The 23,007-nt window shown below is 47.7% G+C and overlaps 1 protein-coding gene and 1 non-coding gene across 2 annotated transcripts in view; both read right to left on the bottom strand.

Annotated features, from left to right (window-relative positions):
- GIPC2 (GIPC PDZ domain containing family member 2) overlaps nt 1-22,456 on the bottom strand; it is a 96,895-nt gene extending 74,439 nt beyond the window's left edge. The window contains exons 1-4 of the mRNA XM_038745611.1: nt 22,393-22,456; nt 22,015-22,040; nt 19,488-19,597; nt 6,137-6,431 (exon numbers count right to left, since the gene is read on the bottom strand). Coding sequence (XP_038601539.1) covers nt 6,137-6,431; nt 19,488-19,597; nt 22,015-22,040; nt 22,393-22,456 — 495 coding nt within the window. The remainder of the gene's footprint in view (nt 1-6,136; nt 6,432-19,487; nt 19,598-22,014; nt 22,041-22,392) is intronic.
- On the bottom strand, nt 20,820-20,957 carry LOC119927654. The gene has a single exon (XR_005450636.1). It is a non-coding gene; the product is annotated as a small nucleolar RNA SNORA7 (small nucleolar RNA).
- Nucleotides 22,457-23,007: the final 551 nt, after the last annotated feature.

The raw sequence follows: 23,007 nt of genomic DNA, 5'->3' as shown, positions 1-23,007 counted from the left end.
TCATATTTATGGAGCACTTATTGTGTGCAGAGCACTATACTGAGTGCTTGGGAGAGTACAACACAACAAGAGAATAGACACATTCCCTGTCCACAAGGAACTTACACTCTAAAGGTAAAAGAGGATGGGAAAATAGCAGGCACAGGGGACACCAGGAGACAGGGCTGGTCGGTTCAGTGGGAAGAGGGTGCAGTTTGTATCAAGAGAACTGGCCAACTGTGTTACTTCACGAAGGTCACATCTTTTCTGGACCTCGATTTCTTGATCTGTAAAATGGGGACCAATGGAATATGAACTAGTGATTTATCTTGTATCTACCCCAGCGTTTAGTACGGTGCTTGGCATACGGTAAGCACTTCAGAAATGTCATCATCATTATTATTATGTTCCCATTTTAAATATTCCTTACAAGGGAAAATTTGGTAAAAGGTCTAAACTATAATATTAAATCACTGATGGATTCATTCATTCAATCATATGTACTGAGTGCTTATTGTGTATGAAGTATTCATTCATTCAATCATATTTATGGAGCGCTTACTGTGTGCAGAGCACTGTACTAAGCGCTTGGGAAGTACAAGTTGGCAACATGTAGGGTAGGGACTGTCTCTGTATGTTGCCAATTAGTACTTCCCAAGCGCTTAGTACAGTGCTCTGCACATAGTAAGCGCTCAATAAATACGATTGATGATGATGATGATGATGTAGAGACAGTCCCTACCCAACAACGGGCTTTCAGTCTAGAAGGGGGAAACAGACAACAAAACAAAACAAATGTACTATACTAAGTGCTTGGGAGAGTACAATATAACAATAAACAGACACACTCCCTGCCCACAGAGAGCTTACAATCGAGATAGATTTATTTGCACTTAGAGACAAACACCCTGGGGAGAAAAGCTAGGCCTCCTCTTGAACAACTGATTGTATAATCCCAAGACTAAGGCTTCATCTCCAGTGCAATTCCTGAATTCTCTCAGGGGAGGAAGATGAGAGGCGGGACCCTGCGCATTCCTTAAATAAATGAGAATTTGAGAAGCAGCATGGCCAACGAGAAGCAGAAGGGCCTGGCAGAAAGAGCTCTGCCAGTTGCTTGCTGTGTGACCTTGGGCAAGTCACTTTATGTGCCTCAGTTCTCCTGTTTATTCATTCAATCATATAGATTGAGCGCTTACTGTGTGCAGAGCACTGTACTAAGCACTTGCGAAAGTAAAATACAATAATAACAGTGACATTCCCAGCCCTCAGGGAGATTACAGTTCTCCCTCCTTCTTAGACTGTGAGCCCCATGTGGGACAGGGACTGTGACCACCTGAGTCGCATCTACCCCAGAGCTTAAGGGCATTTATTAAGCGCTTACTATGTGCAAAGCACTGTTCTAAGTGCTGAGAAGGTTACAAGGTGATCAGGTTGTCCCACATGGGGTTCACAGTCTTCATCCCCATTTTACAGATGAGGGAACTGAGGCCCAGAGAAGTGAAGTGACTTGCCCAAAGTCACCCAGCTGACAATTGGCGGAGCTGGGATTTGAACCCATGACCTCAGACTCCAAAGTCCGCGCTCTTTCCACTGAGCCACGCTGATGAAGACAGTGTTGGACACATAATAAGCCCTTAACAAATGCCATAAAACAAGCACAACAAATACCCCATGTTTTTAAATTATGCAGTTACTTATTAAGCACTAAAATTTCCAGCTGCTTCCTTAAACATAAAGTATCTTTGTTTTAGAAAAAATAGAAATTACATCCATTAAAGTTACTTTACAACGGACGGCTAAACAAAACCGGAGGGATACCAGTTTATGTCGATAACGTAATTACAAAACTATGGTGCTGCACTCAATCAGATCGTAGAGTTAGCAATTCGGAATATATAAACTTAAAAATTATTTTTTAAAACAAACCCTGAGGCTTGTCGTTCTTTGATTCCTTCTTTTTGGTTGACCTTGGTTGAACAAAAGTATTAAACAAAGGGACAGAAGGGATGTGGGTATTAGAGTTGTGACCTAGATCTCTCCTACCCTGGTTCAATGAAACTTGGAATACGGGCAAACTTTCTTTCAGTAGGTCTCCTATTTTCCGAAAGAACCAGGAGCTGGGTTTCTAAGTCAATGTTAAAGCCTCTCTGATTTTTCAAGTAATGGACTGGTGATTCGATTTCCAGTTGGCCTGTTCTGTACTCCAACAAATGCATCGACCACTCTGTCGTGGCACTGAAGCTAAGCACTCTACCCAAACAAGTGTGTCAACCTCAATGCCAAGGACTCATTTTGCCAACCTAATTACTGCCACTTTTCGCTGAAAATATCGGCCTCCTTTCCTTCAATACTCCACAATTTGGAGCAAGCTGTCCCTGTGCATCTATACGTTGCTAATAACCGGGACACTTGCTGCTAACTTTCACTTCCCTGAGTTCCCACTCCCTGGGCATCAGGAACTTCCTGGAACCACTCGGGCTGCCCAGTGCGCGGGCACGGGGGACAGGGGAAGAGGGACATGGAGGGAAGAGGGGTGCGGGGAGAGGGGAGGGACGTGCAAGGAGCTGGTGGGGGGAGACTCCTCTCCACAGGCCCCGGCCCGAACCCACGGAGGAGCTAGAAAGCGCTTAGTACAGTGCCTCAGCGCTTAGTGCAGTGCCTGGCACATGCGCTGAGAACAGTGCTCAGCGCTTAGAACAGTGGTTGGCACATAGTAAGCGCTTAACCAATCAATCAATCATATTTATTGAGCGCTTACTGAGTGCAGAGCACTGTATTAAGCGCTTGGGAAGTACAAGTTGGCAACATATAGAGACAGTCCCTACCCAACAGTGGGCTCACAGTCTAGAAGGGGGTTATGGTTAACCAATACCATCCTCACATATCCCTCAGACACCCACTGTCTACTTGTTTTGTTGTCTGTCTCCCCCCCTACTTCTAGACTGGAGCCCGCTGTTGGGTAGGGACCGTCTCTATATGCTGCCGACTTGTACTTCCCAAGCTCTTAGTCCAGTGCTCTGCACACAGTAAGCGCTCAATAAATACGATTGAATGAATGAATGAATGAATGAGGCCTTCCCAGACTGAGCCCCCTCCTTCCTCTCTCCCTCCTTCCCCTCCCCATCCCCCAGCCTTACCTCCTTCCCCTCCCCACAGCACCTGTATATATGTATATATGTTTGTACGTTATTTATCACTCTATTTATTTTACTTGGACATATTCATTCTATTTATTTTTTGTTAATGTGTTTTGTTTTGTTGTCTGTCTCCCCCTTTTAGACTGTGAGCCCGCTGTTGGGTAGGGACCGTCTCTATATGTTGCCAACTTGTACTTCCCAAGTGCTTAGTACAGTGCTCTGCACACAGTAAGCGCTCAATAAATATGAATGAATGAATGTTGCCAACTTGTACTTCCCAAGCGCTTAGTACAGTGCTCTGCACACAGTAAGCGCTCAATAAATACGACTGAATGAATGAATGAATGTTGCCAGCTTGTACTTCCCAAGCGCTTAGTCCAGCGCTCTGCACACAGTAAGCACTCAATAAATACAATTGAATGAATGAATGTTGCCAACTTAATAATAATAATAATAATGATGATGGCATTTGTTAAGCACTTACTATATGCAAAGCACTGTTCTAAGTGCTGGGGAGGATACAAGGTGATCAGGTTGTCCCACTTGGGGCTCACAGTCTTAATCCCCATTTTACAGATGAGGTCACGGAGGCCCAGAGAAGTGAAGTGACTTGCCCAAAGTCACCCAGCTGACAATTGGCGGAGCCGGAATTTGAACCCATGACGTCTGACTCCAAAGCCCATGCTCCTTCCAGTGAGCCACGCAACTTGTCCTTCCCAAGCGCTTAGTCCAGCGCTCTGCACACAGTAAGCACTCAATAAATACGATTGAATGAATGAATGTTGCCAACTTGTACTTCCCAAGTGCTTAGTACAGCACTCTGCACACGGTAAGTGCTCAATAAATACGACTGAATGAATGACTGTTGCCAACTTAATAATAATAATAATAATAATGATGATGGCACTTCTAGACCATGAGCCCACTGTTGGGTAGGGACCGTCTCTATATGTTGCCAACTTGTACTTCCCAAGCACTTAATACAGTGCTCTGCACACAGTAAGCGCTCAATAAATACGATTGATTGGTTGATTGATTAAGCACTTACTATATGCAAAGCACTGTTCTAAGCGCTGGGAAGAATACAAGGTGATCAGGTTGTCCCACTTGGGGCTCACAGTCCCAATCCCCATTTTACAGATGAGGTCACTGAGGCCCAGAGAAGTGAAGTGGCTTGCCCAAAGTCACCTAGCTGACCGCTGGTGGGCCAGGATTTGAACCCATGACATCTGACTCCAACTTGTCAATCAATCAATCAATTGTATTTATTGAGCGCTTACTGTGTGCAGAGTACTGTACTAAGTGCTTGGGAAGTACAAGTTGGCAACATATAGAGACGGTCCCTACCCAACAGTGGGCTCACAGTCTGAAAGGGGGAGACAGAGAACAAAACCAAACATACTAACAAAATAAAATGAATAGAATAGATATGCACAAGTAAAATAAAGAGTAATAAATATGTAATAATAATAATAATACTGGCATTTGTTAAGTGCTTACTATGTGCAAAGCACTGTTCTAAGCGCTGGGGAGGGGAAACAAGGTAATGAGGTTGTCCCATGTGGGGCTCACAGTCTTAATCCCCATTTTACAGATGAGGGAACAGAGGCTCAGAGAAGTGAAGTGACTTACCCAAGGTCACACAGCAGACATGTACAAACATATGCATCTATACAGGAGCTGTGGGGAAGGGATGGAGAGGGGGACGAGGGGGAGAGGAAGGAAGGGGCTCAGTCTGGGAAGGCCTCGAGCTCTCAGTAGGGCCTTGAAGGGAGGAAGAGAGTCCTTCCCAAGCGCTTAGTCCAGCACCCTGCACACAGGGTGGGCGCTGAAGAAATAGGATGGAGTGAATGACTGAATCCTCAAAAATCTCCAGTGGCTACCAATCAATCTGCGCATCAGGCAGAAATTCCTCACCCTGGGCTTCAAGGCTGTCCATCACCTTGCCCCCTTTTGCCTCACCTCCCTTCTCTCCTTCTCCAGCCCAGCCCGCACCCTCCACTCCTCTGCCGCTAATCTCCTCACCGTTAGGCCTCGTTCTCGCCTGTCCCGCCATCGACCCCCAGCCCACGTCCTCCCCCTGGCCTGGAATGCCCTCCCTCTGCCCCTCCGCCAAGCTAGCTCTCTTCCTCCCATCAAGGCCCTACTGAGAGCTCACCTCCTCCAGGAGGCCTTCCCACACTGAGCCCCTTCCTTCCTCTCCCGCTCGCCCCCCTCTCCATCCCCCCATCAATCAATCAATCAATCCATCAATCGTATTTATTGAGCGCTTACTATGTGCAGAGCACTGTACTGAGCGCTTGGGAAGTACAAATTGGCAACACATAGAGACAGCCCCTACCCAACAGTGGGCTCACAGTCTAAAAGGGGGAGACAGAGAACAGAACCAAACATACCAACAAAATACAATAAATAGGATAGAAATGTACAAGTAAAATAAATAAATAAATAAATAGAGTAATAAATATGTACAAACATATATACATATATACAGGTGCTGTGGGGAGGGGAAGGAGGTAGGATGGGGGGGATGGAGACGGGGACGAGTCTTCCTCAGCCCTTAACCTAAAGTAGGTGATTAATAAATATTGGAATATAATGCCTGCTGGTCTCTACTTCACAGAAATTTTAGGCCAAAATGAGGAGAATGAAAATAAATAAATAAATAGAGTAATAAATATGTACAACCATATATACATATATACAGGTGCTGTGGGGAAGGGCACATATGTATATATGTATATATGTCTGTACATATTTATTACTCTATTTTATTTGTACACATCTATTCTATTTTATTTTGTTAGTATGTTTGGTTTTGTTGTCTGTCTCCCGCTTTTAGACTGCGAGCCCACTGTCGGGTAGGGACCGTCTCTGTACGTTGCCAACTTGGACTTCCCAAGCGCTCAGTCCAGTGCTCTGCACGCAGTAAGCGCTCAATAAATACGATTGATGATGATGATGAATGAAGGGGCAAGGGGGGCGCTGGGCTTGGTCGCCCTTGGGTGCTCGGGTCTTACCTGGGAGGGGTGGATGTGGAAGGCCCGGGCGATGTTGGCATAGAGCTGCTGGATGGTGGCGAAGGGGTCGAGGCGGGCGGTGGCACTGCCGTGGGCCAGCTGGGCCTGAAACACCAAAGGGCGACGGAGGGCCGGGCTCGGTGCGCAACCCTGTGCGGTGCCCTCCTCTGCAGACCCCGCCAACAGCCGCGACAAGGCCCCGGCCTTGCCCTTCTTCTTGGCCGCCAGCAGCCCCCCCCAGCGGCATCCTGCCTGCCAACGGCCCCCGGGCACGCCGCCACCGGCCCACCGCTCCCTCCACGCTCAGTACACTCCCTGCCCTGACCCAGAGGAGGAGCGGGAAGGGGAGGGGGAGGGAAGCGAGTAGTACGGTGCCAGGCGCACAGTAAGCGCCCAATACAGGGACTCGATTGATCAGGAGGGGGAGGAGGAGGGGAAGAAAGAGGGAAGCGCTTAGTACGGTGCCAGGCGCACACCAAGCGCTCAATACATACACCCGATTGATCAGGAGGGGAAGAAGGAGGGAAGCTCTTAGTACGGTGCCAGGCGCACACTAAGCGCTCAATACATGCACTCGATTGATCAGGAGGAGGAGGAGGAGGAGGGAAGCGCTTAGTACGGTGCCAGGCGCACACTAAGCGCTCAATACATGCACGCGATTGATCAGGAGGAGGACGAGGGGGGAGAAGGGGAGGAGGAGGGAAGCGCTTAGTACGGTGCCAGGCGCACAGTAAGCGCTCACTACATGCACTCGATTGACCAGGAGGAGGAGGGAAGCGCTTAGTACGGTGCCAGGCGCACAGTAAGCGCCCAATACATGCACTCGATTGATCAGGAGGGGGAGGAGGAGGGGAAGGAAGAGGGAAGCGCTTTGTACGGTGCCAGGCGCACACCAAGCGCTCAATACATGCACTCGATTGATCAGGAGGAGGAGGAGGGGGAGAGGAGGGGGAAAGCGCTTAGTACGGTGCCAGGCGCACAGTAAGCGCTCAATACATACACCCGATTGATCAAGAGGAGGAGGAGGGGAAGAAGGGGAGGAGGAGGGAAGCGCTTAGTACGGTGTCAGGCGCACAGTAAGCGCTCAATACATACACCCGATTGATCAAGAGGAGGAGGAGGGGAAAAAGGGGAGGAGGAGGGAAGCGCTTAGTACGGTGCCAGGCGCACAGTAAGCGCTCAATACATGCACTCGATCAGGAGGAGGAGGGGAGAAGAAGGGGAGGAGGAGGGAAGCGCTTAGTACGGTGCCAGGCGCACAGTAAGCGCTCAATACATACACCCGATTGATCAAGAGGAGGAGGAGGAAGGGGAGAGGAGGAAGCGACAAAGGAGAGGAGGGGGAGGAGGAAAGCGCTTAATACGGTGCCAGGCGCCCACTAAACGCTCAATACAGACACTCGATTGATCAAGAGGAGGAGGAAGGGGGGAGGAGGAGGAAAGCGCTTAGTACGGTGCCAGGCGCACACGAAACGCTCAATACGTACACTCGATTGATCAAGAGGAGGAAGAAGGGGGGAGGAGGAGGGGGAGGAGGAAAGCGCTTAGTACGGTGCCAGGCGCACACTAAACGCTCAATACATACACTCGATTGATCAAGAGGAAGAAGGGGGGAGGAGGAGGAAGCGACGAAGGGGGGGAGGGGAGGAGGAAAGCGCTTAGTACGGTGCCAGGCGCACACTAAACGCTCAATACATGCACTCGATTGATCAAGAGGAGGAGGAGGAAGGGGGAGGAGGAGGAAGTGATGAAGGGGAGGAGGGGGAGAAGGGGAGGGCGAGGAGGAGGGAAGAGCTTAGTAAGGTGCCAGGCGCACAGTAAGCGCTCAGTACATGCACTCGATTGATCAAGAGGAGGAGGAGGAGGAGGAGGGCGACGAAGAGGAGGGAGGAAGAAGTGGAGGGGGTGGTTGAGGACGACGAGGAGGGAAGCGCTTAATACAGTATTTTGCGCACAGTAAACGCTCAATAAATACAGTTGACTGAGAGGAGCGGGTGGAGGACGAGGAGGAGACAAGCGCCTAATACTGTGCTCTGCGCACAGTAAGCGCTCAGTACATACACTTGATTGAGAGGAGGAAGACGACGAGGAGAAGGGGGAGAAGTGGAGGAGGTGGAGGACGAGGAAAAGGGAAGCGCTTAGTACGGTGCTCTGCGCACAGTAAGCGCTCAGTACATACACTTGAGAAGAGGAGGAGGAGGGAAGCGCTTACTACGGTATCTGCGCACAGTACAAGCTCAAGAAGTACAGTTGATTGACAGGAGGAGGGGGAGGACAAGGAGGAGGAAAGCGCTTAGTACGGTGCTCTGCGCACAGTAAGCGCTCAGTACATACACTTGATTGAGAGGAGGAGGAGGAGGAGGAGGGAAGCGCTTAGTACGCTACTCTGCGCACAGTACAGCTTCAAGAAGTACAGTTGATTGAGAGGAGGAGGGGGAGGACAAGGAGGAGGAAAGCGCTTAGTACGGCGCTCTACGCACAGTGACCGCTCTCTACATAGTTGACTGAGAGGAAGACGACGAAGAGGAGGAGGGAAGCGGTTAGTACGGCGCTCTGCGCACAGTAAGCGCTCACTACATAGAGTTGATCGATTGAGAGGAGGGGGGGAAAGGGAGAAGTGGGGGAGGAGGAGGCGGTGGCTGAGTAGAGGAGAAACCTTTGCTCCCCACCAGGTTCCGGCCCGACCGGCTGGCTGCTCTCCTGGGGCCCCACAGACCGACCGACAGGCCGCCCCGCCCCGCCGGACTCTCTTCCCCCTTCCTGATCCCTGCCCCTGGCCTCCTGCTCCTGACCTCCAGCTCCCTGCCCCTACTCCTGCTCCCTTACCTTGCTTCCGCCTTCCTGATCCCTGCCCCTGTCCTCCTGCTCCTGCTTCCCCGTCCTCCTGCCCCCTGCTCCTGGCCTCCTGCTCCCTGCCCTTGCTTCCCCCTTCCTGCTCCCTACTCCTGTCCTCCTGCTCCTGCTTCCCTGTCCTCCTGCTCCCTGCTCCTGGCCTCCTGCTCCCTGCCCCTGCCCCTGCCCTCCTGCTCCTGTCCTCCAGCTCCCTGCCCCTGCCCCTGCTCCGTGCTCCCGCTTCCCCCTTCCTGCTCCCTACTCCTGTCCTCCTGCTCCTGCTTCCCCATCCTCCTGCTCCCTGCTCCTGTCCTCCTGCTCCCTGCCCCTGCTCCTGCTCCTTGTTCCTGCTTCCTCTTCCTGCTCCCTGCTCCTGCTTCCCCCTTCCTGATCCCTGCCCCTGTCCTCCTGCTCCTGTCTTCCAGCTCCCTGCCCCTGCCTCCTGCCCCAGTTCCTGCTCCCTGCCCCTGTCCTCCTGCTCCTGTCCTCCAGCTCCCTGCCCCTGCTTCCCCCTTCCTGATCCCTGCCCCTGTCCTCCTGCTCCTGTCCTCCAGCTCCCTGCCCTGTCCCCCTGCCCCAGTTCCTGCTCCCTGCTCCTGCTTCCCCCTTCCTGATCCCTGCCCCTGTCCTCCTGCTCCTGTCCTCCAGCTCCCTGCCCCTGCCCCTGCTCCCTGCTCCTGCTTCCCCCCTTCCTGATCCCTGCCCCTGTCCTCCTGCTCCTGTCTTCCAGCTCCCTGCCCCTGCCCCCTGCCCCAGTTCCTGCTCCCTGCTCCTGCTTCCCCCTTCCTGATCCCTGCCCCTGTCCTCCTGCTCCTGTCCTCCAGCTCCCTGCCCCTGCCCCTGCTCCCTGCTCCCGCTTCCCCCTTCCTGCTCCCTACTCCTGTCCTCCTGCTCCTGCTTCCCCATCCTCCTGCTACCTGCCCCTGCCCCTGCCCCTGCCCCTGCTCCTGCTCCTTGTTCCTGCTTCCCCCTTCCTGCTCTCTGCTCCTGCTTCCCCCTTCCTGCTCCTGCTTCCCCCTTCCTGCTCCCTGCTCTTGTCTTCCTGCTCCCTGCTCCTGCTCCTGCTTCCCCCTTTCTGCTCCCTACTCCTTATCCCCTGCTCCTGTCCTCCTGCTCCTGTCCTCCTGCTCCCTGCTCCTGATCCCTGCTCCTGATCTCTACATCTGTCCTCCTGCTCCTGTCCCCTGCTTCCCTGTCCTGCCCCCTGCTTCCCTGTTCCTGCTCCCTGCTCCTGCTCCTTGCTCCCTGCACCCCCCCCCCCCCCCATTAATGGGATGTGTGGAGCATTTACTCTGGACAGAGCAGTGTACTAAGTGATCAGCAAGAACAATAGAGTAGAGGACCAAAGAAGCAGCATGGTCTAGTGGCTAGTGCAGTGTGGCTTAGTGGCAGGAGCCCAGGCTTGGGAGTCAGAAGGTCATGGGTTCTGATCCTGGCTCCACCACTTGTCAGCTGTGCAACCGTGGGCAAGTCACTTAACTTCTCTGTGCCTCAGTTACCTCATCTGTAAAATAGGGATTAAGACCGTGAACCCCATGTGGGGCAATCTGATTACCTTGTATCTACCCCAGAGCTTAGAACAGAGCTTGGCACATAGTAAGCACTCAACAAATACCATCATCATCATTATTATTATTAGAACACAGGCCTGGGAGTCAGAAGGCCATGGGTTCTAATTCCAACTCTTGCCACATGACTGCTGTGTGACCTTGGGCAAGTCACTTCACTTTTCTGGCCCTCAGTTCCCTCATCTGTCAAATGGGATTGAGACTGTGAGCCTTGCATGGGACAAGGACTGTGTCCAACCCGATTTGCTTGTATCCACCCCAGCTCTTAGAACAGTGCTTGGCACATAGTAAGCGCTTAACAAGTACTATTATTATTATTATTATTATTATTATTATTATTATTAGGAGGTAGACACGATCCCTGCTCTTGTGGAGTTGACAATCTAGCCGAGACAAATATTAAAATAAATTACAGGTCAAGAAAATCACCAAGCAAAAGCATGTGTATATAAGTGCTGTGCCCCCTTATTATTATTATTATTATATTATTATTAGGAGGTAGACACGATCCCTGCTCTTGTGGAGTTGACAATCTAGCCGAGACAAATATTAAAATAAATTACAGGTCAAGAAAATCACCAAGCAAAAGCATGTGTATATAAGTGCTGTGCCCCCTCCCCCACACCGCCCCTCTTCCTCCTCCCTTCCCCTCAAGACTGTAAGCTTGTTGTGGGTAAGGAATATGTCTACCAACTCTGTTGCATTGTACTCTCCCAATCGCTTAGTATAGTATACAGCACAGGGTAAGTGATCAGTAAATGTCCTTGCTTGATTGATTACTTGATTGTTTGAGTGGTGGGAAGAGTGGCACCAAAGGGCTGGAAAGGGCCAAGAAGGAGGGTTTGAGCGGAGGGGCCACAGAATGGCCAGGAGAGACCGGGTTCAGCGAAAGATGGAAGTTTAGGGGAAGAGGAGGGGTATGGGAGGAAGAAAGGCGAAGTTCTCCAGTTTCCCAGACTAGCAGAAGTTAGGGGCCCTAAGGCCGGAAATGTCTGACATTTTTCTCTTCATTTAACGGTTTCCATGCCAGAAAAGTCAATTAGCTGTTAAGGAGTCCCTGGCGTTGGAGTCCTCTACTCTAGTTAGAATGAATAGTTTGCGGCTTCACTTGCCTGGAGCATTAGGGATGGAGACAGGATCAGGACTTTGGCTAGGAATGTCTGTTTTGAAGTATGGAGCCCCACCCCATCAAGATAATATCACAATGACGACTTTTTCCCCCACAGCTTTCTAACTTGCTCATGTCTCCCCTATCCTAAAAAAAAAAACCTTCCGTTGACCCCACGGCTCCCTCCAGTTATTGCCCATCTCCCTTCTACCATCCCTCTCCAAACTCCTTGAGTGTGTCATCTAATCCCATTGCCTCTGGTTCCTCTCCTCAAATTCTTTCCTTGACCCCTTCCCATCTGGCTTCCACCCCCTTCATTCCACAGAAACTGACCTCTCCAAGATCACAAATGGTCTCCTTTTTGCAAATCCAAAGGCCTCCACTCCATTCTAATCCTCCTTGACTTCTCAGCTACTCCCTCCTGATCCTCCTTGATCTCTCAGCTGCCTTTGACACTGTCGCCACCCCCTTCTCCTGGAAAAATTATCCAATTTTGGCTTCACTGACACTGTCTTCTCCTGGTTCTCCTCCTGCCTCTCTGGTCACTCATTCTCCATCTCTTTCAAGGGCTCCTTCTCTGCCTCCAGCCCCCTAACTGTGGGTGTCCCTCAAGGTTTAGTTTTGGGTCTTCTTCTATTCTCCACACCCACTCCTTTGGAGAATTCCTTCACTCCTATGGCTTCAACTACCAAGCAGCATGGCTCAGTGGAAAGAGCATGGGCTTGGGAGACAGAGGTCATGACTTCTAATTCCAACTCCACCACATGTCTGCTGTGTGACCTTGGGCAAGTCACTTAACTTATCTGAGCTTCAGTTACCTCATTTGTAAACTGGGGATTAAGACTGTGAGCCCACATGGGACAACCTGATCACCTTGTATCCCCCCATTGCTTAGAAAAGTGCTTTGCACATAGTAAGCGCTTAATAAATGCCATCATTATTACTATTATTTATGCAGATGATCCTCAAATCTACATTTCCAGCCCTGATTTCTCTCCTTCTTTGCAGTCTCACATTTTCTCCTGCCTTCAAGACATCTCTACTTGGACGTCCTGCTGACACCTCAAACTTAACAAAATTCATTCATTTAAATGCATTTATTGAGTGCTTACTGTGTGCAGAGCACTGTACTAAGCACTTGAGAAAGTATAATACAACAATAAACGGTGGCATTCTCTGCCCAAAACAAGCTCACAGTCTACAGTGGAGTAGACAGAAATCTAAACAAGTAAATAAAATTACAGATATGTACATAAGTACTTTGGGGCTGGGAGGGGGGAAAGAGCAAAGGGAACAAGTCAGGGTGACGCAGAAGGGAGTGGGAGATGAGGAATAGCGGGGCTTAATCTGGGAAGGCCTCTTGGAAGTGATGTGCCTTCAATTAGGCTTTGAAACTGAGCAAGAGTGGTTGTCTGTTGGATTAGAGGAGGCAGGGTGTTTCAGGCCAGAGGAAGGATGTGGGCTAGGGGTCAGCCACAAGACAGGCAAATTCGAGGCACAGTAAGAAGGGTAGTATTAGAGGAGCACAGTGTGTTTAGGCTGGTTTGTAGAAGGAGAGACGTGTGGTGAGGTAGGAGGGGACAAAGTGATGGAGTGCTCTAAAAGCCAATGGAGAGGAGTTTTTGTCTGATACAGAGGTAGATGAGTAACCACTGGAGTTTTCTGAGGAGTGGGGTGACACGTCCAGAACATTTTTGCAGAAAAGTTATCCGGGCAGCATAGTGAAGTATGGACTGGTGTGGGGAGAGACAGGAGGCTGGGATGTCAGGAAGGTGACTGATACAGTAATCAAGGCAGGATAGGATAAGTGATTGGTTTAATGTAGGCCCTTCAAATTTCCATTCTCCAAGCCTCTCACTCTCTTCCCCTTCTCATTTCTGAGAAAATATTCCTCAATTATATTTATTGAGTGCTTAGTGCATGCAGAGCACTTCATTAAGTGCTTAGAAGAGTACAATGAAATAGTTACAATTCTAATATATTAGAATTCATAATAATTAATAATAGTAACAATGATAAAATGGTATTCCTTAATGTACTATGTATGAAGCACTGTTCTAAGTGCTGGGGTAGATACAAGTTATTCAGGTTAGACACAGTCCCTGTCCCACCCAGGGCTCATAGTAGAAGCAGCATTGCTTAATGGAAAGAGCATGGGCTTGTGAGTCAGAGGTCGTGGGTTCTAATGCCGGCTCTGCCACTTATCAGCTGTGTGGCTTTGGGCAAGATGCTTAGCTTAACTGTGCCTCAGTTACCTCATCTGCAAATGGGAATTAAGACTGTAAGCCCCATGTGGGACAATCTGATTACCTTGTATCTACCCTAGTGCTTAGAACAGTGCTTGGCACATAGTAAGCATTTAACAAAAACCATCATTATCAGCACTTAGTACAGTGCCTGGCACATAGTAAGCACTTTTTTATGGCATTTATTAAGCACTTACTATGTGCAAAGCACTGTTCTAAGTGCTGGGGAGGTTACAAGGTGATCAGGTTGTTCCACGGGGGGCTCACAGTCTTAATCCCCATTTTACAGATGAGGTAACTGAGGCACAGAGGAGTTAAGTAACTTGCCCAAAGTCACACAGCTGACAATTGGCAGAGCCAGGATTTGAACCCCTGACCTCTGACTCCAAAGCCCGTGCTCTTTCCACTGAGCCACGCTGCTTCCCCAAGCGCTTAACAAATACTACAATAATAATAATACTAAGTAGGTGGGAAAACAGTATTAAATCCCCATTTTACAGTTGAGGAACCTGAGGCACAGAAAAGTTAAATGACTTGTCCAAGGTCACAGCAGGCAAGTGGCAGAGCCAGAATTAGAAGCCAGGTCCTCTCAGAGGCCTGTGTTCTTTCCAGTAGGCCATGCTCTTCTTTTGGTAGACTCGATCCCTTCTTTAATGAAGTGATTACTGTAGAAGTTTTATATAACTTTTCCAAAGTGGTTAGCTCATTTGACTTTTTTTTGTCCCAAGGTTTTTAATAGTATTTGAATATTTCCATCACAGTACACCTCTTATGAGAGGAATAGAGATTGTATTCAGTTAATAATAAAAGTGTCATCATTTTCAAGGATTCCTTCACATGAATTGGCAGTTTAAAGTTTTCTTCAACAACGAAAACCACAGACCTCACACAACCCAGGGTCTAGTTCACAGGTACAGTCCCTCTAGACTGTAAGCTCATTGCGGGCAGAGAATGTGTCTGTTTATTGTTATATTGTACTCTCCCAAGTACTTAATACGGTGCTCTGCATACAGTAAGTGTTCAATAAATACAACTGAAGGAATGAGATCCCAGTTTCTATTTTGAAACTTTTTTTATGATATTTGTTAAGAGCTTACTATGTGTCCAACACTGTTCTAAGTGCCAGGGTAGATACAAGTTAATTAAATTGAACATAGTTCCTGTCCCAGTGGGGCTCACAGTCTAAGTAGGAGGGAGAATCGGAGAACTGAGGCACAGAGAAGTTAAGTGACTTGCCCAAAGTCATACAGCAAGCAATTGGCAGAGCTAGAAGCAGATGTTCCTTCCATTAGGCTACGCTGCTTTTCTGTGGCTACTTTTGATTGTATGTCCTTTGAGATGCTGCCCCTCAGATTTTGTTACCAATGTTGAACAAAGTGCCCTGGCTCTTTCCATCCAGTGCTCCTTCCGTCCAATTTTATTCTTTTCACCTTCTTGGCCCTTGGTTTCCTAATCATCCTTGCCTGCTCCTGTCCGCGTGTCACCACAGTGCAGGATTACCCTTGCCATTACTCTAGAAGAGTGTCATCCCACCCGCCAAAGCTGGCCACTTTTAAAAAGTACAGTATAAGGAACCTAAAGGACTTATAGACATGGCCATACTATTGAAAAGTATATGCTCTCATTTCACTGGAAGGAAGTTGGCACCAGAAACAGAAACACACTCAATTTTTCCTTAATGTGTTTTTTAACTATGTCTTTTGGGCAGAATGCTACTAGGGAATTAATTAATCAGTAGTATTTATTGAACTCTTTGTTCAGAGGGTCCCACGATGGGTTGCCACATTTTTGCATTGTGAAACGTTGATCAGACTAAATCCTTCAAGATGACGTGACCAGCAAGCGGTTTCTAATGGCCAAATCAATCAATCATCTCATAGTTTCAATTACTAGTTTGAGCAATTTTCCGAGCAGGGGACAGTTCCGAGGAAAAGGGGGATGGGATTTTCCATGAAGCTTTGTAGGAGGAAGGACTCGTGAATGGTGTCGTGATTTTGAAACCTGTCTACATGTTTTGTTTTGTTGTCTGTCTCCCCCTTCTAGACTGTGAGCCCGTTGTTGGGTAGGGACCGTCTCTACATGTTGCCAACTTGTACTTCCCAAGTGCTTAGTACAGTGCTCTGCACACAGTAAGAGTGCTCAATAAATACGATTGAATGAATGAATGAATGAATGAATGGGGAGCAAATTGTCCACCAGGGCCACGCGCAAGGGCTCAGTTTCCACTGCAGCAGCCGCTGGAGTGGAGAAAGCAAGAAAGCACCATGCAAGTCCTTGCCAAACCTTGGGCCTTTTTTTTTTTATGCCAGTGAAAAATAAATTTGGAGTTGACTTTTCTTTCCTTTTCCCGAATGGGCCCACGACTAACCACCCCACTTCCCGATACCACACTAGACTTGTGCCAGGGCAGGTGCCAAGCCTGGGTCAGATTGCACCATGTTACTGGATGGTGGAGGTGGCACCATGTGGATCATAGTTCAACCCCGTCACTTCAGGATTGGTAAAACTGACAGGACTCCCAGACAAATTAGTAAGCCAACCAAATGCCTCATGCAAATCGTACCCCTATCGTGGACCCTATACACAATTAGACTTATAGAACTTTCTTTTTTTATTCTGTGGTGTTTGTTAAGCACTTCTTATTCTGTGCCAAGCACTGTTCTAAGAGCTGGGGTAGATACAAGTGAATTAGGTTGGACACAGTCTCTGTCCCACATAGGGCTCACAGGGATGACAGGTATTGAATCCCCAATTTAAAGATGAGGGAATTGAGGCACAGAGAAGTTGTGAGGCACAGGGAAATTCAGTGACTTGCCCAAGTTTACACAGCAGACAAGTGGCAAAACCAGGATTAGAACCCAGGTCCTCTGACTATCAGACTAGTGGTCTTTCCACTAAACCATGCGGCTTCTCTGGCATCTGGGTATCTAGATAGAATGTGAGGCCATGCTGGAATGTTTGGTTGTGTGCATGCAGTCGGTCAAGGTTTATGAACATAGTGCAGGATTTATCAACCCTTTCCCTAGTGGAAAGATAACTGGAAAACCACGAGCATAAGATACAGTTTCTTCCAATACGTTCTCAGTCCTGATGATGATGATGATGATGATGGTATTTGTTAAGCGCTTACTATGTGCCAAACACTGTTCTAAGTGCTGGGGAGGATACAAAGTAATCAGGGTGTCCCATGTAGGGCTCAGTCTTAATTCCCATTTTACAGATGAGGCAACTGAGGCACAGAGAAGTTAAGTGACTTGCCCAAAGTCACACAGCTGACAAGTGGCAAAGCCAGGATTAGAACCCATGACCTCTGACTCCCAAGCCCATGCTCTTTCCACTGAGCCATGCTGCATGGCTCATCTGTCATTTTTGCTGGCAGACTCTATCCACTGTAAACATTACCTCTGTGTTATAGAACTGGCTCAAAACAGTAGGTTCTCCTGGTTCTCGTCTTATTTCTCTGGCCATTCATTCTCAGTCTCCTTTGTGGGAGACTCCTCCTCCCCTTCCCATCCCCTTACTGGAGGGGTTCCTCAAGAGTCAGTTCTTGGTCCCCTTCTGTTCTCTATCTACACTCACTCCCTTTGTGAACTCATTCGCTCCCACGGCTTCAACTATCATCTCTACACTGATGACATCCAAATCTACATCTCCACTCCTGCTCTCTCTCCCTCCCTTCAGGCTCGTATCTCCTCCTGCCTTCAGGACATCTCCATCTGGATGTCTGCTCACCATCTAAAACTCAATATGTCCAAAACTGAACTCCTTATCTTCCCTCCCAAACCCTGTCCTCTCTCTGACTTTCCTGTCACTGTAGATGGCACTACCATCCTTCCCGTCTCACAAGCCCGCAACCTTGGTGTCATCCTCGACTCTGCTCTCTTGTTCACCCCACACATCCAATCCACACCAAACCTACCGGTCTCACCTCCACAACATCTCCAAGATCCGCCCTTTCCTCTCCATCCAAATTGCTACCTTGCTGGTTCAATCTCTCATCCTATCCTGACTGGATTACTGCATCAGCCTTTAATATGTGTTGTTTTGTTGTCTGTCTCCCCCTTCTAGACTGTGAGCTCGCTATTGGGTATGGACCGTCTCTATATGTTACCAACTTGTACTTCCCAATGCTTAGTACAGTGCTCTGCACACAGTAAGCGCTCAATAAATACGATTGAATGAATGAATGAATGAATGATCTCCCATCCTCCTGTCTCTCCCCACTTTAGTCTATACTTCACTCTGCTGCCTGGATCATCTTTGTGCAGAAACGCTCTGGGCATGTTACTCCCCTCCTCTAAAATCTCCAGTGGCTGCCTGTCAACCTGCGAATCAAGCAAAATGCCTCACTCTCGGCTTCAAGGCTGTCCATCACCTCACCCCCTCCTACCTCACCTCCCTTCTCTCATTCTCCAGCCCAGCCCACACTCTCCGCTCCTCTGCCACTAACCTCCTCAGTGGGCCTCGTTCTCATCTGTCCCGCCATCGACCTCCGGCCCACGTCCTTCCCCTGGCCCGGAATGCCCTCTCTCCACACATCCACCAAGCTAGCTCTCTTCCTCCCTTCAAAGCCCTACTGAGAGCTCACCTCCTCTAGGAGGTCTTCCCAGACTGTGCCCCCATTTTCCTCTCCTCCTCCCATCCCCCTGCCCTACTTCCTTGCCCACCCCACAGCACTTGTATATATTTGTACAGATTTATTACTCTATTTATTTTACTTGTACATATTTGAGAAGCAGCGTGGCTCAGTAGAAAGAGCCCGGGTTTTGGAGTCAGAGGTCATGGGTTCAAATCCCTGCTCTGCCAACTGTCAGTTGTGTGACTTTGGGCAAGTCACTTCTCTGTGCCTCAGTTACCCCATCTGTGAAATGGGGACTAAGACTGGGAGCCCCAAGTGGGACAACATGCTCACCTTGTAACCTCCCCAGTGCTTAGAACAGTGCTTTGCACATATTAAGCGCTTAATAAATACCATCATTATTATTATTATATTTACTATTCTATTTATTTTGTTAATGATGTGCATGTAGCTATCATTCTATTTGTTCTGATTATTTTGACACCTGTCTACATGTTTTGTTTTGTTGTCTGTCTCCCCCTTCTAGACTGTGAGCCCGTTGTTGGGTAGGGACCGTCTCTATATGTTGCTGACTTGTACTTCCCAAGCACTTAGTACAGTGCTCTACACACAGTAAGCGCTCAATAAATACGATTGAATGAATGAATAGGCATACAAATACAGAGGCTCTTTCATATGGCCAAACTAGACAATCACCTTGGAAGTTGTTTGACGAGGGATGCCTCTTTATTCTTTCCGATGTGCACTTCTCACTCTGTGGTTCACCTGCCTTGGGCATTATTTGGTTTAGTCTTGGAGTCCAAAATGTCTTGAGCCCGTCATTCATATAAATAAAATAACACCTATTCGGAAGTGGACTCTTAATTCTGTCAGTTGCTAAATGCTGTCAGGTTTTCATCTTAATACTTCCTGGATCCACCACACCTTCTTCGACATCCAAAGAGCCACCATGCTAGGCCACTGAATCGGCCTCCTCACTGTCTCCCTTCCTCCAGTGTCTCCCCTCTCCCGTTCATACTGCACTGTGTCATCCAAAGCATCGCTGTTTCTCCGCTTCTCAGAAACCTCCAATGGTTTTCCATTTTGGTAAAAGTCAGAAAAAATATTTGACCATTCCGGCAAGCGGCACTGTGGTGGGGAGTGGGGAAGCATTGAAAACCGTTCCTGCAGCAATGGCAGCTTTGATGTGTTGCCGACTTGTACTTTCCAAGCGCTTAGTACAGTGCTCTGCACACAGTAAGCGCTCAATAAATACGATTGATTGATTGACTGGCATGAACAGGTGTTGTGTTGAGGGAAGGGGAAGAGCTGAAATATTTCAAACCACAGTGGGGAGCAGATGGTCCAACCTTGCTTGCATGGGGGGCAGAGGGAGGAAAGCACTGTCCTGACTCATCCTGCAGCCTGGTAAGAACAAAGGCAATTAAGCTGGGCCAGTGGATAGAGTATGCATCTGGGAGTCTGAAGGACCTGGGTTCTCATCCCAGATCTTCCATTGTCTGCTGTGTGACCTTGGGCAACTCACTTAACTTCTATCTGCCTCAGTTTCCTCATCTGTAAAATGAGGACTGAGACTGGGAGCCCTATGTGGGACGAGGACTGTGTACAACCCCATTATCTTGTATCTACCCCAGCACTTATTATTATTAATAATAATAATGGTATTTGTTAAGCATTTACTCTGTGCCAAGCACTGTTCAAAGCTCTGGGGTAGATACTTAGTACAGCTCTTATGTATATACCTGTAATTTTGTATTGATGTCTGTCTCCCTCATCTAGACTGTGAGTTTGTTGTGGGGATTGTCACTGTTTAGTGTTGCATTGTTCTTTCCCAAGACCTTAGTACAATGCTCTGAATACAGTCAGTGCTTAATAAATACGATTGAATGAATGAATGCCTCTGTGCCTCAGTTGTCCTCATCTGTAAATCAGTCATTTAAATTCCTGTTCTTCCTCCCCCTTAGACTGTGAACCCCATGTGGAACAGGAACTGTGTCCAAACTATCTTGCATCTACCCCAGCACTTAGTAGAGAATTTGGCAAATAACAAATACTTTGGCATGTAACAAATACCACAACTACCAACAAAGATTGCAGTGTTTTGTGTTTTCCAGCAACATCACATTGTATTGTCATGACGTTGATCATTTCCAACCCATAGCGACACCACAGACAGATCTCTCCCAGAATGCCCAACTCTCCATCTGCAATCGTTTTGGTAGTGTATCCCTAGAGCTTTCTAGGTAAAGATATGGAAGTGGTTTACCATTGCCTCCTTCCACGCAGTAAACTTGAGTCTCCGCCCTTGATTCTCTCCCGTGCTGCTGCTGCCTAGGACATGTGAGTTTTGACTTGTAGCAGATTGTCTTCCACTCACTAGCCACTACCCAAGCTAGGAATGGAATGGGTATGCCTCCGCTTGATTCTCCCTCCCATAGCTGAGACTGGTAGAGTACTGGAAACTCTTCAGGTGCAACCCTGAGAGGGGTAACATCACATTACTTCACATAATTTCATCTTAGAGATACCTAAAACAAAACCAAGGATCTGGTTCCCAACTAGAGGGATTTTTTTTTGGACCAATTTGCAAATTGCAGTGGTTTTGCCACATGTGGCGATTAAAAATGTGATTATAACTGGAACTCCAATGTTGAAACATTATAAATGGAGGTAGAAAATGAGTACTCTATTATAGTCAAATATTGCAGAAACATTTTTCATATATAAATTCTTGAGAATTGAGTATCTACCTTTTTTAATGGCTAGACAGTCTGAATAATTGCATAGACAAAGTATACTGCAGTTAAACTTCAATTAAACACAGCCACTGGCTATTAAAAAAACCCATAGGGATTTCATATCCCCATTCTCTCCTATCTTCCCATCATGTCTCTCCCATCTTTCCCTTCCTTTCCCTTAACCCACTCTTCATTACTTGTCCTCTCCTTCCCCTACCATCTCCTAATTGTTTTCTTGTCTTGTCTACCACTGCTCATATACTCCATCACCCCTGCCTCCCACCAAATCTAATCTCTCTCTCTCTCTGTCTCTCTCTGTCTCTCTCTCTCTCTCTGCCTCTCTCTCTGTCTCTCTCTCTCTCTGTCTCTCTCTCTCTCTCTGTCTCTCTCTCTCTCTCTCTCTCTCTCTCTCTCTCTTCAGTTAAAACTAGAGCCGGACTTTTAAAATTTTCTTTGGAAGGGACACTCCTATTGGGTAGTTGGCATTCCAGCAGTATGGATTCTCAAGTTTTCTTTTTTAGGAATTAAAGTAATGACAATAGCCCCCATTTCTTCTCAATCCACTTCATCCTCGACCATTTAAGCTCCAATCTATCAATTGATCAATGATATTAATTGAGAGCTTACTATGTGCAGAGCACTGAACTAAGCACTTGGGTGAGTACAATACAACACAGTTAGCACCTAATGGGCAGGAAACATGTCTACCAAATCTGTTATATTGTACTCTTCCAAGTGCTTAGTACAGTGCTCTGCACACAGTGAGTGCTCAATAAATATGACTGATTGATTTATTCACTGACTGACCTTCTCCCTTCCCTTGGCCTGATGCCCTAGAAAGCAGAGCTGCGAGACCAGTCAGCACAAAAGCACAGAAACTGAAGCTTAGTCTGCACACAGTAAGTGCTCAATAAATACAATTGAATAAATAATCTCTCTCTTGGAAATCAAAAGAAAACTACTAAAAGTAGTTAGTGATGTTTGTTCCTTACACTGTGTAAGCCTTAAGTGTATGGACTAGAGTTCTTTTCCTGATATCTGGGAGGAAGACTGGACTCCTCTGCTCCCAATTTATGAAACTAGCATAAGTTTCTCCCCTTCTATCATCTTGGCTCTGATGTCTATCATGACCCTTACTCCAAAACACACTTTCCTTCCTTTACTCCCCCACATTCCTGTACTGACCCTCAGAGGTGTCCGGGGAAATGAAGGCTCTGAGATCAGCCAACTTTTCAGCTGGGACCGTCATGCTACCAATCATGTTATACGTTGCCAACTTGTACTTCCCAAGCGCTTAGTACAGTGCTCTGCACACAGTAAGCGCTCAATAAATACGATTGATGATGATGATGATGATGAATCACACCAGCAGCTCACACACAAGTCAAGGGTCAAGATGGTTATTGATACATATTGCTATTAGAATATAGATTCTTCAACTTAGAAAAAAATGGAACTATTCCTATTCCCTCTCAATTAGAATAGTAATCTTGAGTCTAGCAGATGTAATGTTCAGGCAAGAAATCAATGGCATTTACTGAGCACTTATGGGGTGCAGAACACTGTACTAAGCACTTGGGAGAGTACAATAAAGTTGATAGACATGATCACTGCCCACAAGGAGCTTACAATCTAGTTTCAAAGATATATATTTTTTATTTTGGAAGAAATCTAATGGATAACTTACTCATGGGTAGGGACCGTCTCTATATGTTGCCGACTTATACTTTCCAAGCACTTAGTACAGTGCTCTGCACACTGTAAGCGCTCAACAAATATGATTGAATGAATGAATGAATA

Source organism: Tachyglossus aculeatus, chromosome 4 (assembly GCF_015852505.1).
Source record: "Tachyglossus aculeatus isolate mTacAcu1 chromosome 4, mTacAcu1.pri, whole genome shotgun sequence".
NCBI classification, from domain to species: Eukaryota; Metazoa; Chordata; class Mammalia; order Monotremata; family Tachyglossidae; genus Tachyglossus; species Tachyglossus aculeatus.
Note: the sequence above shows the minus strand (reverse complement) of the source record. Positions and strands in the feature narration are given on the sequence as shown.